This window comes from Camarhynchus parvulus, chromosome 9 (genome assembly GCF_901933205.1).
Source record: "Camarhynchus parvulus chromosome 9, STF_HiC, whole genome shotgun sequence".
Classification (NCBI taxonomy): domain Eukaryota; kingdom Metazoa; phylum Chordata; class Aves; order Passeriformes; family Thraupidae; genus Camarhynchus; species Camarhynchus parvulus.
The window spans coordinates 1,370,284-1,385,331 of NC_044579.1; the positions used below are offsets into that span (position 1 = coordinate 1,370,284).

Sequence of the window (15,048 nt, forward strand, 5' to 3'; positions counted from 1 at the left end):
AGGGGGAGGTAATTTTTTAGCCTTTAGTGCAATATTCTCCATATTTCCTCTCTTATTGAAGAACCCAGACAGAGTTTTATGGCTGTGTAAGTTTAAAACTTCCAGGAATTTTTCCTTTTAGAAAGACCTGGATTTACCAATTAATTTTTTAAAATCTTATTTACAGCTCTCCCTCTTTCTGCTGAGTGTTTAATCCATTTTGCTGTATCCACTCCCAGTAGGAAGGCCCTTTTCCTTGCTTTTTCTCAGGAATATTCGCTGAAATGAATGCATTGTTGTTTTCTGGTCCTTTTAAAGGAGCCCTTGCTGCAAAAACTGCTTTAAATCCCAAAAATCCCGTCCGTGTGCCCGAGCCATCGGGCTATTTGCCACAGCCATTCCCTCCTGCCTTTGATTTGCTTCCAGCAATCCATTGTTGCTTATTCCTGACATTTTGGGTTGGTTTTAGTGGAAACAAGATGGGATTTTCCACCCACCTGGTGTTGCAGGGCTCTCTGGAGATCCCGGGTTAAACCCACCTTGCTCTGGGAGGTGGCTCCTGCTGAAGTGGAGTGAAACGGAAAATCCACAATTAAAGTTAAATCCAAATGTTTTGGTGGCCGTGTGTGTCCTGGGTGAGAGGAGGGAGAGAGGATTTGGGGAATCCTCAGCTCTCAGGTCAAAGTGCTGCTGGTGTTCGGGGTCAGTTTCATGTGTTCTCCCTCTGATCCCAAATCTGAGTGAAAATTCCCTCGGATGGAAAGCTCAGAGTCCGAGTATCCTGTGGTGTTTTAGCAGGAAATTTGGGCATTCCATTCAGAGCTGGGATTTCATAGTTCTGCCTCGTTTGCTTCCTCACTGGGCTGTGACTTTCAGGATTGGGCCTTGTCATTGTTGGCTCTCTCCTTCCCAGTTTTTGTAAATTGGCAATCTTGGAGGAGAACTCTGGGGAAGTTTTCTGTCCTTTCTGTCAATGTTCCAGTGTTTTTTCCTGGCTCTGGCTGGAGGAGCCACATTCCATAGCCAGGCTTTCCCTTCACTGTGGTGTTGGTGTCCAGTTATGATGGACTCTTCCTTTCATCACTGGTCATATTTTTGGTGGCCTTTACATAAAATAAAATTTCAGGTTTTCTGCCCATTGTTTTGGTTAATGATTTCCCTTTCCCAATTAGTCCATCCCTGATGCTGGATTCTTTATTTCTATTGAAATACCAAGAGTATCTGTGAATTCCATGGACTAAAATTGCCATTATTCCATGTTTTACATGATTTTTCTCCACTTACTGTTAATTTTGAGAAATTTAAGATTATTTTTTGGGGAGCAGGTGGATCTGTATCCAGCCAGGACACTCCTACCATAGCCTATTCCTGAGTAGTGTTGTTGATTAATTGTATCAGAGGAAAACTCAGGCATAAATATAATTTTACCATCCAATCTTTTCAACAGATTTATGTCTGAAAATGCAGGGGTTTAATTCAAATAGTGCCAGATGTGCTTATTATATTTCTGTGTTATTAATTCAGATTAGGGATTCTTCTGTGGGATTTTATTTTTATGTTTTTAATGTGAAAACCATTCCTTTGTCAATCTGGAATTTGCCACCCTCAAAGACTTATATAAGGAAAAGATGACAACTGCAAATTCCCAATCTCCTTTGGTTTTAGTTTTATTTTAGTATTTTATTCTCTTATGAAGAGAGATTATTTTATTCTCTTATGTGTTCTTATACAAATAAGTGTTTTCAGTTTCTTTGGTAATTATTTTTTTTAATCGCCCAAAGAGGAGTAAATGGCAGGAAAGGAATGCAGCATTCCTATGATAAACCTGTCCTACAATCTTTTCCATAATTTGATCAAAATCTGTTTAAAAGCTGCCTGGGCTTAGACTCCTTTGTTGCTCTCTCCTGTTGGGATTTGCTGGAAGTGGGATGGATAATATTGCAGGTGGAGGCAGGTCCCTGATTACAGAATAAATTCAAATATCATTTTAGGTGCATCCCCTCTGTTTGATTTCTTCCTTGGCTCCCCCCTCGCTGGCACTTGAGGTCTCTTTCTGCCACCCACAGCCCCAAACTGGGGATTTCTCTGCAGTCAGACATGGAGTTATGGTTTCAGGTAGCAGGTTTTCCTGGCAATGGTGAGGGCTGGATTTGTCTTTATCAAATACAAAGAGAGAAGATTTGTGTAAAACCCCCCACCAAAACTGATCACCATCACCAGGAGTTTGTTGGGCTTTTATCCAGATGGTTTGAGACAGAAAAGTCCTGCAAGTGAATTTTACCCCAGCAGTGTCAGGGGTGAGCAGGAGGAGCGGAACCTGCCCAGTTTTAGCACATCTCAGCCATTTTCCATATGAAATTCCATAATGGTAAAAATTCAGAAAGGCGACATTGCGACTCAAAATGCTGCAGCCTCATGACCTGCTGCAATCCTGGGATAAAAGTTTTCCAGGCCAAGAGCCACATGCTCTGCTCCACAGAATTCCCAGCGGCTCCAGCAGAAACTTGGACTCTCTTTATAAACTTCAGGTTTCTCAGATTTTTTTTCTTCAGTGTTCTCAAGTTTTCACTTTAATATTGTTTCCTCTGTCAAGAACATTTACCATTCATCCCAAATAGTAGGAATAATTTAAAAAATACATTCTAAAGCTGAATTAAAGTGTTTGTTGTAATCTATTAATTAATTGAGAAGCTGCTTCTCCCTTGAAATGGAATATTTGGGAAGCCAACCATGGCTCTCCTGCCCATCACACTCAGCACTTGTTTCCTGGAGCTGTGAGTGACAACCAACTTGTGTGGGCATTTTTACACAAAAATTTAAAATTACACTTTAATTTTAAAGTTGTGAGACTGGTTTAGAGTTTTATTAAAATAACTGTTTATGAAAGGAGTAGTGATGGAATGCAGTGGATGAACTGCAAAGGGTTGTGCTGCTTCTTCATAAATCAGCTACCATTAAAAATTGAATGGTCTAATCCAATTTTTGCTTGAAATATTAAAAGGTGTTATTAATCACAGGGGTGTTGATGGTGTCCTATGGCATCCCGTCCTTTTCTGAGCTGGAATTCCAGTGTCTCACCAGACACTTTTGGACAAGTGTAAAATTCATTGCTGGGGATTACCTCAGGTCATTTTACAGTGTGCTTGTTAAGGAATTTTGGGGAATTCCTCTCCTGCTTTTACAGTTTGTGGGTTCCCTCACCAGCTGCCACTAGAAATACTTTTATTTTTCCTTTAACTCTCTTTGAATTCTTTTCCTTCTGTGTCACGCTTAGGACCATAAGGAAAGTACAAGGGTTTCTTTTGCTCGACATCACTCTTGGTAATGCTTCCTCCACCAATCATTTCACCATTTTGAAGTTTCCTGAGGCTCTTGCTGAATTTTTTCACTTAATGGTCCCCCAAATCAATACTGACCTGGGGTAGCTGCTTGTTCTCACACATTGCTCCCGGCTTGTTTGAGGCTCTAATTTGGTTTTCAGCTGAAATCCCCTCTGTCCTTTTTTCTCCAAGTGCTGGCCCCATCCACCAGTTGGAGAGATGTTTTCTGGGGCCAAGCCAGTCACCTTTATTCAGAATCCTCCTTTCACTCCTTGGTTAGGGCTTATTGATTGATGAAAAGGTGGCTGTGCTGAGTTCTCCCCTGGAATAATTAACACCTGGGGCCAGGGCAAAGGGGAAGATGCCTCCAGAGCAGCTGCCTGGGCCGCTCCCAGTGGGAAACTGCTGAGTAAAGGAAGAATTTGAGACTTCCCTCCTTTACACCAACAAGGCACATCCATAACTCCATGGGAGGAGTGGGAAAAGGTGTTTGGAGCTCCTCAGAGCAGTGGGGTCAGTTGTGGAGCTCCGTGTTCAGTGCTGGGAGTGACATCTGTGCAGCTGCTGCTGCTTCCCTTCTCCTCCTCTGGAGCCTGCTTGGTGTTTGCTCTTTCATGGAGTTCTTGTGGCCATGGTGGTGCTGGGCACAAATACCCTAAAGCTGCCAGTGGAACATCTTTCTCCAGTCAGTGGTGCTGAACAGTGCTGGTTGTGTGGCCAAGAAGGGATCCAGGGATTTTTTTGGTAAATATTTGAACTGGATGTGCTGTAGGAATAGGAAATTGTGTTTTGGGGTGCCAGAGCCCACCTGATGCATGAGGTGCACAAAGACTTGGGCTGTTCACGTGCAGACACGAACACGGTGGTATTGGACACCAGATAATTTTCTTGCTCTGTTGTTCCAGCAAAATTTTGCCAAACTTGACTAATCCTGGTGGGATTTTTAGATTTACAGTTGTCATAGAATGGAGAAACCGCAAACCCAAGTAAGGCTTCTCTGAAACTGAAGCTGGGCAAGTTGGTTCTGGATAAAATGCAGATCTTTCTCTTCCTCTCCTGCCTATCCTCCCATGATGTACTGAAGAGGCCAGAACAGATTGCAATGATTAGTTCATGGCAAGAAGAAGAAATGGGAAGATAATTTATGATAAATTTCAAGATGTTTCTTGCTGCCACCAGGATTAGTGGTCAGGTCTGATGGTAGGATCCATATTGCAGCTATAGTAATAAATTCTGCCCAGTAATTCTGGGTTTTTGCAAACAGCAAAAATCCGAACTAAAAAGAATCAATCTCTATACAACCAAAACCTGGATCTTCATTTAAATTTCATTTGAATGTAGCATCTCTCCTATTGGAAGGAGCAGTCTGTAAATTCTTGGAGTAGAAATGGGATTGTTCTGTCATTGTCAGCCTCTCCTTGTGGGTGTAGATGGGGGTGGTGAGGCCATGCAGAGCACACCAGTTGGGACATTCATGGCAAAGAGCTCTGCCTAAGTAAAAGAATGGAATCATGGCATGGTTTGGGTTGGAAGGGATCTTAAATACCATTCCCACAACTGCCATGGCAGGGACACCTCCCACTGTCCCAGGCTGCTCCAAGCTCCAGTGTCCAACCTGGCCTTGGACACTGCCAGGGATCCAGGGGCAGCCACAGCTTCTCTTGTCTGTATTTTCCTATTTAATTTTCCCCTTTTGCGGCCATTTCAAGAAACTCTTGAGAAGAGTTTCCTAAGCTGCAAAATGCCACCAAAAATTCCTGTCAGGTTTTGTTTTTAGTGCAGAGCAGAAACCTCCCAAACTTCTCCGACGCTTCCAGAAATAATCAACTTCTGAACTCCGTGACAAATAGGGTTTGTGTATCAATTTAACTGTGGCAACGTTTGAGTGGCTTCACATTTGGAGGGATGGCAAACACATTGGACACAGTGCAACATCACTGGGATGATTAGCATAGTGGGGCCACGGCCAACAGTGTGCTCCTCAAGCCAACAGATGTGCAGCAATACCTTCAGGAGAGGGAAAAATCACCCCAGATAAGAGAAAAGTGTGAAAAACTCAGCACATTAATCATGTTAAACCCAGTTCTGGAGCGTTTTGTGGAGCTGTGTGTTTGTGTGGAGCGGGGTCACCCAGGAGCCAGGCAGGGTTTGGGGTGGGGAGGGCTGGGAGAGGAGCAGGGCGTGGGCTGGTCACGGTGCCACAGCCACTCGTGGGGATGGTGCTTTGGGCCAGTTCTGGAATTATCTCCTTGATAATTCCTCCCTCCGTGAGTCCAGTCTGGGAGTTCCTCTGGCTGCTGTGGGTAGGGAGTGGCTGGAGGAGGCAGGAGCTCTCTGGGAGTGCCCAGTGTCCCATGGGTGGGAAGGAATGTCCCCTGGAGTGCCCAGTGTCCCATGGGTGGGAAGGAATGTCCCGTGGAGCGCCCAGTGTCCCATGGGTGGGAAGGAATGTCCCCTGGAGTGCCCAGTGTCCCATGGGTGGGAAGGAATGTCCCCTGGAGTGCCCAGTGTCCCGTGGGTGGGAGAATGTCCCCTGGAGTGCCCAGTGTCCCATGGGTGGGAAGGAATGTCCCCTGGAGTGCCCAGTGTCCCATGGGTGGGAAGGAATGTCCCGTGGAGTGTCCAGTGTCCCATGGGAAGGAATGTCCCCTGGAGTGCCCAGTGTCCCATGGGTGGGAAGGAATGTCCCCTGGAGTGCCCAGTGTCCCATGGGTGGGAATGTCCCTGGGATAGTGTCCCATGGGTTGTCATGGGTGCCCAGTGTCCATCATGGGTGGGAATGTCCCTTGGAGTGTCCAGTGTCCCATGGGTGGGAATGTCCCCTGGAGTGCCCAGCGTCCAAGCAGGTGTGAGCTGATCCATCCTCTCTTGCAGACTCCTGCTGAACAGGCCAAAGCCAGGCTGCAGCTGGTTCTGGAGGCAGCTGGTGAGTAAATGACAATCTTCAAAACTTTGCTCCGTTTTTGTGCTGTCAGGTGGGATTTTATCCCTTTGTGTTCATCCTGTTCTCTGTAGCTCACTTAAATTTCAGGTTAAGATTAAATTGATTTGCATCATCCTTGGTACTTGATAAAGACCTTTAAGGAAATAAAAATAAGCCTTTTTCTACACTAAAATCTCATGTTTATCCTCTGGCTCTTGCTGCTACTGAGACATTATTCCGTGCTCTCAAAAATTCAGTTTTGTTTACTTTTTTGCAATTTTCTTTATTTTTTAGCATTGTTCTAAATCAGTACAAGTACATATATATATTTTTTATTTTTCCCCTTTTGGAAACTCTCTGTTTAGAGGAATCTCCTCACATTGCTGATGTACTTTTTTTTCCAAAATCCATCTAGCCTTTTGCTTTGTCTCTCTTCCAATACATTCCTTGTTCTCCAGAACTTTTAATAAATCTTTGAAGCATGTAATTATGAAATGGATGTGACAGCCCTGACCTCAAAAGCACAATTTGTGTATTCTGCTGCCATCGATCACATCTCATTTTTTAATTTCACACCTGGGAGATGTACAAAAGATAACTGGGGGTTGTATATCATCGTGACCTGGGCTCCAAAATTTTCCAAAGCTTATCAGAGGTCTGTGACATTATTAAATTTAAATATCCACCATTGAGGGCTGGATCTTAGATTAAAGCTGCAGATTGTTCATAAGGAACAGAAGAGATTTAATATCTTTGTGTGTCTTACAATCCAAAATACAGAATCAAGTTCCTTCCTGGCTTTATTTAAGTCTTGGTCATCCCAGGCATTTATGGAATCATCCACCACCTTCTTCCCCAAGTCCTACATTCAGTTAATTAAATTTTTTATTTAATTGCTGTGAGAAGAAGTTGGAAATGTTGATAATATCGTTTCAACATATTCTTGTGTGTTTACTCCTTGCAAATTCAGCACCTTTTAGTCTTCAAACTTAAAAATGACTTTCTGCTGAGCCATTACCCAGCAGCTTTTTGAGGAGCTGAGGCTCAGCAGATTCATTGCTGTTGCTGTTATGGTGATGTTCTATTTGAATATTACTGAAATTAATTCTGTACTTCAGTGATGGTGAGTGGAGCTGCTGTTGGTGTGCACAGGGCTCCATCCCAAGCTTGGGAATGAGCTCATGGAATATCTGTACAGGTTGTGGGGATTGCTGCACAGGTTGTGGGGATTGCTCCAAGCCCACTGAGTGGGAATAGGAAGCTGTGATGTGTTCCCAGTGGATTGTCCATGGATCTGGTGTTGGTGCTGCTCCGCTTTGGTTGGGACAGACAAAGCAGAGGCTCCAAATCACCTCGTAGGGGTTGTAGGGACACTGGGGACAGTCCCTTCGTGGTTCATCCCTGCTGACATTGTGGAATCATGGAATGGTTTGGGCTGGAAGGGACCTTAGATCCCATCCATCCCACCCCTGCCATGGCAGGGACACGTCCCACTGTCCCAGCCCAGTGTCCAGCCTGGCCTTGGGCACTGCCAGGGATCCAGGGGCAGCCACAGCTGCTCTCCAATTCCCTGTTAGTATTTCCCTATCTAAAATTCCCTTGTGGAGATATTTAGGATCTTGAGAAAACCTGCTTTTAGAATTTAACCTAGATATTATTTTAGGAAATAGCAGCTGCTGTGTCTGAAAGGCAGAAATGAGCAAGTAGTAAATCAGGCTCTTATTATTAAGATTTTTTTCCCCCTGGTGTATTTGGAGATGGGAATTGTGACCCTGCTCTCTTATTAGGAGAGCAGGTAAAATAAAAAATATTCACCTGTGTCTGTGGGAAAGGAGGGTAAGATGGCCATTTTTATATTTAGGTTATATAGTGCTGAGGAGGTTTTTCTCCAAGTCCTGCATTCATGCTGACTTCATTAAATTTTTCTTTTTTCTTTTTAAGTGTAGATTAATGTTAGTGTTTTGCTCTCATTAAGCAGGGCAATATTGGGAGGTACCCAAACACTTTAATTCTCAAGACAACTGAGTTTTGATTTATAAAACCCTTCATTCCTCGGAAGTTGTCGGTCCCAGCTATAAATTCATATTTCCACGATTTATTGAATTAGATTTCTTAATATTGAGGTGCCAGGGAGCCTTTTGAGGCTCCTCTGACAGCCTCCCACAAGTCGCCGTGCCCGAGCAGATGTTAAGCAGGCAGTAGTTGAATGTTAATTTGGAGAGGGTGGGATGTTTAAGCCCATCTGAAGTATGTTCCATGTGGGCCTTCCAGACTGAGCCACAATGCTTTGTCTCTTGGGAGAATTTCCAAGCTAAACCTCTTTCTTTTCCTTGCTCTATATGGACTCTCTCAAGTCAGTATAAAGCAGATCATCCCTGGGCTAAAGCTCTCCAGCTTTTGTTAGCGGGCTCTGTAGGGCTGTAATTAGGCCTCCTGGCAGGCCCTGCCGGCCAGTTAATGGTCATATGGAGTTTTTCTGAGGCAGACTGGCTTTGTGTAAATCCTTGCTCGCCATCTCCTTCTGGGTCACTTCCTACCAGGCCGGGGCTTTGTGCCCTGCCCCACGGGCGGACGGGGAGCAGCGTCCCCTGACCAGCGCCGGCTCCGGGAGCGCCGCACAATCCACCCGGATAATCCCCAGTGTAAACAGAGGATTTAGCTCAGCTTCTGTCACTTACAGTTGCCAAACCACTTGGGTGTCTGTGATTTCTTTCCCAGACTTCATTACCGAGGGACGCAGAGGATCCGAGCTGGGGGTTTGTGCCGAGCGTGGCTCCCGGCGCTGGTTTTTAGGGAGAAGTTGCAAATCTGAAATCCCGAGCTTAGGGCAAACCTCAGAACCTGAAAGCTGCTTAGTGCGTGCTGCAAATTATATGGGCACCTGTGCTTTCTCATAAAGATTAAAATATGGATGGATATTCCCAAAATGTCAATAAATTCCCGTGAAATAGCGCACGGGTGTCTCGAACTATCGATGCTGCCGCCTCTTCCAAAGGGCTCCGGGAGCTTTTCCATGGTGCTAAGCAGAAATTTCTTACTCTCCATATAAAGGCGATGACAAAAGGCAATTGATCTGGATTTTCAAAGGTCTAGAGTTGAAATAAGTGACTGATGTATTTTTGGGATCTGCATTTCAATCTGTGGCTGAAAGAGCAGTCAAGAATAGGGCGTTTTGTGCAAAGAATTCGCCGGAGTTTATTTAAAGGAAACTTCGGGACCGAGGCACTAAATGTGAGAAAATGGGGGAGTACAAATCCCAAACATTTACCATTTATCAGATCCAATTCTGGATATTGGATATTTAACTCATCATCTTTGAATTATGCTATCAGATCGTTGCCTTTAATTTTGTACCCTGCATCTTTATTGTGCTTTACATATTCCTCAAAGGGAAAATCATGGAATACGATGAGTGCTTCAGCCTTAACTGTGGTAAATATAAATGTTTTATAATTCTTACTGCCTTTTTTTTTATTAATCTACCCATTCTACCAGGAGTTATTGAGGAGAAAAAGCCTGATTTGCACTCAGTGCCTGATAAATATAGGCAAATATTCTCTGCTCTTGGGTATCAAAATGGCTCATAACAGATGTGGCTGAAAGGACCACATACGTAGACTGTATGATTTTAGTCTGGTGGAACTAATAGGATCACTTGCTACTTTATAGATTCTTGCTTTTCTTTTACTTTAATAAAAACTGTTTAGTTAAATAGGTTGGCCTCTATTTTGCTCTTTTCTAGCTATGCAAAGCAGTCGGGCGGGCAGGTGGCAACAAGTATGAAAAATTGCCTTTTATTGGGGCTTCTTTTCAACTGCCAAATTTATCAAATGTTTATGGATTTCTCGTTTTGATGATGGTTTTCTTTCAGTTTTCTTATTTGTGTTCTTTCCACTGAGAACTCGCTGGCTTTAATTTAAATTTCTAATTATGCAATGAATTTTAGGAGGGTGGATAACATGTGCTGTTATATACACACAAAAGATGAAATAATACTTTAAAATATTTAACTTGTTCTGTGGAAATTTAAAGCAGGCTTTAAAAATAATTCTTGCCCCAGAAATTGCAAGAATTTGAACTACTAACAAGCTTAAAAGTTCTGAATATTGAAAAAAAGATTAATTCCGTTGCTGTGTAGTTTGATTTAATATAAAATTCTAATTTTTATCAATTTCAAATATTTTTTTTGAATAGTGGCAGTTGACACTTTGGATTATTGAATTTTACTTCTATTTATATAAAAATCTCTATTTGGAGAGCAAAGGAATCTTTCTTGAATCATGTTTTCTTTTTTGAATCATGTTTGAATCATCAAATTCTTCCTTGAATCATGTTTTTTCTTTGTGACAAATGCGGATGGAGGTGCTGCAAAGGGTTTTGTGGGTGTTCTGTGGGGCATTTTCTGAACCCCCAGCAAGGAGAGAGGAATTTTCATCCCTCGTGAGTCTTCACCAGTCTGGGAAGGTTGTTCTGTTCCTTGTGTCAAAGGGAAATAAACTGGAATTACCTTGGGAAGAGCCTCAGCAGTGATGGCTCAAACAACTTCTCTTCATGTTCTGCTCTAGGGCCACCGGAGATTCCAGAATTAGGGAATGCTTTGGGTTGGAAGGACCTTAAATCCCATCCATCCCACCCCTGCCATGGCAGGGACACCTCCCACTGCTCCAGGGGCAGCCCCAGCTGCTCTGGGAATCCCATCCCAGCCAGGAATTCCCAATTCCCAATCTCCCATCCATCCCTGCCCTCTGGCACTGGGAGCCATTCCCTGGCTCCTGTCCCTCCATCCCTTGTCCCCTCCATCCCTTGTCTCCAGCTCTCCTGGAGCCCCTTCAGGCTCTGAGCTCTCCCTGGATCCTTCTCCTCTCCTGCCTCCATAGGGGAGGTTTGTCCTGCTCTTGGACCCCAGCTAATTTAGGAAATCCATCTAATTATGGAGTTAATGAACCCAGTTTTTAGGTCAGCTGCTGATTCCTACTCAGCAGATTTTGGTGTCAAAACCCATTTCAGTGACAGCATCAGGAGAAAGAACACTTGGAAGAACTCTGGGCGATAGAATAATTAAACAATTATTTAAAAATCAAGAAGGTGCGCATTAGAAGAAGTGGCTACTTTTTATATTAGGTGTTTGATGGGAATTTTAGGTGTTTTAAGACTGAATTTCAGAAAACTCAGGAAGGTTTTGAGATCACCTGGGTGTTCTATGCCAATGAGCTTCACAGCCAAGCTGGACAGAGACACATTTCTTCAGCCATTCGTTGCCCCTGAGCTCTTGGCAGAGCTTCATAATCTCATTAGAGTTCTAAAAAAAAGTGAGAATTTCTGCACACAAAGTGACAACTGTAGGAAAAAGAGTCTTTCTCCAATTAATTGCTTTTTTAACATATTAACGGTGTTGTCTTTACAAAATTTGTGATTTCTGAAGTGCAGCTGGTTTGTGGTGAGCAAAGTAAACTCTTGGATAGTAGTAATTAATTAAATAATTAAAATTAATTTGCAGGATTGCTAAAAAACCCAGGATTTTAATTGAGTGTACATAGAGAATAATGTGTTTGAAATGAAATAATTCACTTTTGCAATGTATAATATCATTCTGTTGGTGTATAAAAGCTGTTCACTTCAGGGACCTCTTTTAGGTTCTTACAAGAGACTAAAAATTTCTTTGAACCGTTTTTGTAGAATATCAATTTGTTTTTAGAGTAAGAACCCAGTGAGGAATTGTAGAGATGCCATAATATAAACCAGAGCCTATAAGTAGAATTTAGAGGAACTTTATTATTTAATGAACATTTATTGCCTTCAGAAATTGTTCTAAAGCATTTAGAATTTTTAGGTTTTTTGTTAGATTTTTATCCAAGGTTTTTTTTTTGTGGCACCAGAAGTATCTCAGGCTTACATGGTGCCTAATGGGTTTCTGTAATATTGCAGCATATGGGATCCAGGATTTTGATGCAAATCTCTGTGCTAATTATGTGCAGATGAATCTTGCAGGCCTGCTATTGATCTGCAGTCAAAGACAATTTTTCAGTTAGCTGAAGTTTTATATCAATTCGTATTTAGCAACTTCGCTGTAATTTAATTATCCACTGGTTTGGCTGTGCAAACCATATGTGGTCGTGGGGCTCGTTTGTTTATAGCAAGTCTTCTGGGAAATGTTATTTCGTAATATTGATGGGCAAATATTTAGTTCTGGTGTTTTACATGGTCTGTCACAGGCTCCTCTCTGTGCAGCTGCCCTCTGTGAGCTCTGGCCATCCAGGCATTCCCAGGAATGGGCGTCCAGGAGCTTTGTGCTGACAGCTTCCCTTGTAACATCTTTGGATGTTTAGATTTTCCACAAGTGAAAGTGGAGAGTGTTTTTATCCACAGATGTAAATTCCAGTGCTGGATTTTACAGCTTGAATGCCCAGGAAAAGGTTTTAAATTGCCCCATCTGCTCTGGCTGGTGCTGCTCTGGTGTTGGGGGCTTCCCTAATTTCCACATGGGAAGTGTGCTGGAATCATTTTGCTGAAAGAACCTATGGATTAGATTAAATTAAATTAATTACAAATCCTAGTGAGGGTGGGCAGGCCCTGGCTGCCCAGAGAAGCTGTGGCTGCCTCTGGATCCCTGGAAGTGTCCAGAGCCAGGTTGGACACTGGGGCTGGGAGCACCTAGGACAGTGGGAGGTGTCCCTGCCATGGATGGGGTGGCACTGGCTGAGCTTTAGAGTCCCTTCCAACCCAAATAACTTCATCATTTTTCTTAAAGTATTTCACAGGAACTAGAAATAAATCCCTGCTGGCTTTGTGCTTTTCCCATGCGTCCTTTCAGGAAAAGCTGGAATGTCAGCACAGGAGTTCAGCCCTCATCCAGCACCTTGCTGTGTGCCTGCACCATCTCCTTGTAACTCCTAGATATTAATTTTCTCAGGGACAGTATTTAATATGGGTAATAAGCCCCTTGTTTTAGTTATTGAAAGCCCATTTATCACAACTTTATTAAACATGGAGAACTAAGTGTGCCATTTTGGCCAAGTGCTTTCGCTCGCTCGTGTTCTCTTTGTTGCCCCAAATGAATGAAATTAGAACAAACAATCTCCGAGTCATTTGTAATCAAGCACTGATTAATGGACTTTGGTTTCACAGCCATTATTCATTCAAGAACACCTGATATCTTTCCCATAAACAAATCGTGTTTGTCCAAATTAAGAAATTAAATGAAGCATTTGATGAGTTTATGATTGACCCTTCCAACTCGGAGCCCATTAGTCAACGTCGTTATCATGCAAGAGCGCCTGACTAATGTGCTGCCTGAGTGTGCTGTGTGGATTTATTATGATTTCTGATTAATGCCTGCTGCAAGCCAGACCACGGGATTGTAATAATTCCTTGATTTCCATTTGAGCAGCGCTGAAGATTTTCATCTGTGATGAAATGCATTTGTGTCCCATTAGATTTAGAGATGATTATGAGGTGTCGGCCGAATAAATCTTAGCGCGGAGCAGAGGGTGCTTGGCGAGGACTCTTCAGCCCTGGTGGGCTTTTTGCAGGGCTGCTGCCTGTCATTAGCAGGGATTTTGGGGTGGTTTAAGGGCAGTTCTCATACTTAGGCTTTTGCAAACGTGGGGGGTCATGCAGGTTGATAGAAACAAGATCCCCAACATATTTTTATATGTGAAACATTTCTTCTCGTACCTAAGAGGCCGATAAGAATATTTTCATTTCTTTTTGTTGTGTACGCACCTTTATTCTATGAATATTTAATATCTGTATTTTCTAGAGTATTTTCTTGGGGGGTGTTTGGTAACTTTAGTGACTTGGGCAGGATTTTATACAACATTTTCTGCTGAAATAATGCTCTTGAAAATCAGATGTCAAACTGCTGTAATAGTAGGTTTTACCACTCCTCCAAATGTGAAGCAAGGCGAGTTCACACTGAGTTAAATCTGCATTGGGTGATTTGAGCCCTGTTGCCACAAGCCCATGAAAGAATCCATTGGAAAGGGCAGAACAGTGTCATCAGTGAAAGGCAACAGTAATGGAAACTCGTGTCCTTTGCCAATCTCTCATATTGATCACCCCAGCAAGGAAAAAAGAAGTGTTTCAAAACACAGCTTATGTGAAAAATCAAATTAGGTGCCTTTATTGCAGATCTTCCCTTTAATTCCAGTTCTGTTTCTCTTCTCTGTGGCTGCACTGTGATTTATTATTGAAGATTTCTGAGCTGCTTTGTTTGAGCCACCATTTATCCCCTTATGTTCTTAAAATGCCCACTAAAACTATTTAATCAGTAGTTTCTTAAAGGTTTTGAGCATTTTGTGCTGCTCATCTGAAGCCCTTGGAGAGTTTTCTCTGAGAAATGTGAATGATTTTATAGTGATGGGTCTCTTTGAGCAAGAGGAAGTTGTGGTTGCCTTGGGCAGGGCTTGGAGCAGCCTGGGGGAGTTGGAGTGTCCCTGCCCCTGGGAGGGGATGGCACTGGGTGGGCTTTGAGGTCCCTTCCAACCCAAACCATCCTGGGCTTCTCACTCTCTGCAGCTCTGCCTTTGCCTCCTGTACATTCCTAACTTGCAGCAGCTCTGGGTTTGTGTCTGCGTTTGCTGGTCTGAAGTGTGGGCAAAGCTAAGGGGGAAAGGAAGTAAGTTGTGGAGAGTACATGGAATTCCAGACTGGTTTGGGTTGGAAGGGACCTTAAAGCCCATCTCATTCCAGCCCTTCCCTGGGCCAAGCTGCTCCTTGGCCTCCTCCTTGGCTGGGGCACTCTGTGCCAGTTGAGTTAGAAATACATTATTTTAAATCAGACTCACTATTACCGTTTGGCCTGTTTTCCCAGGTTTCCCTACAGTA

General features: G+C 43.2%; 1 protein-coding gene across 1 annotated transcript in view; it reads left to right on the top strand.

Moving 5' to 3' along the window:
- Nucleotides 1-15,048, top strand: part of RSRC1 (arginine and serine rich coiled-coil 1) — a 73,179-nt gene that overhangs the window by 27,547 nt on the left and 30,584 nt on the right. The window contains exon 5 of the mRNA XM_030954632.1: nucleotides 6,174-6,225. Coding sequence (XP_030810492.1) covers nucleotides 6,174-6,225 — 52 coding nt within the window. The remainder of the gene's footprint in view (nucleotides 1-6,173; nucleotides 6,226-15,048) is intronic.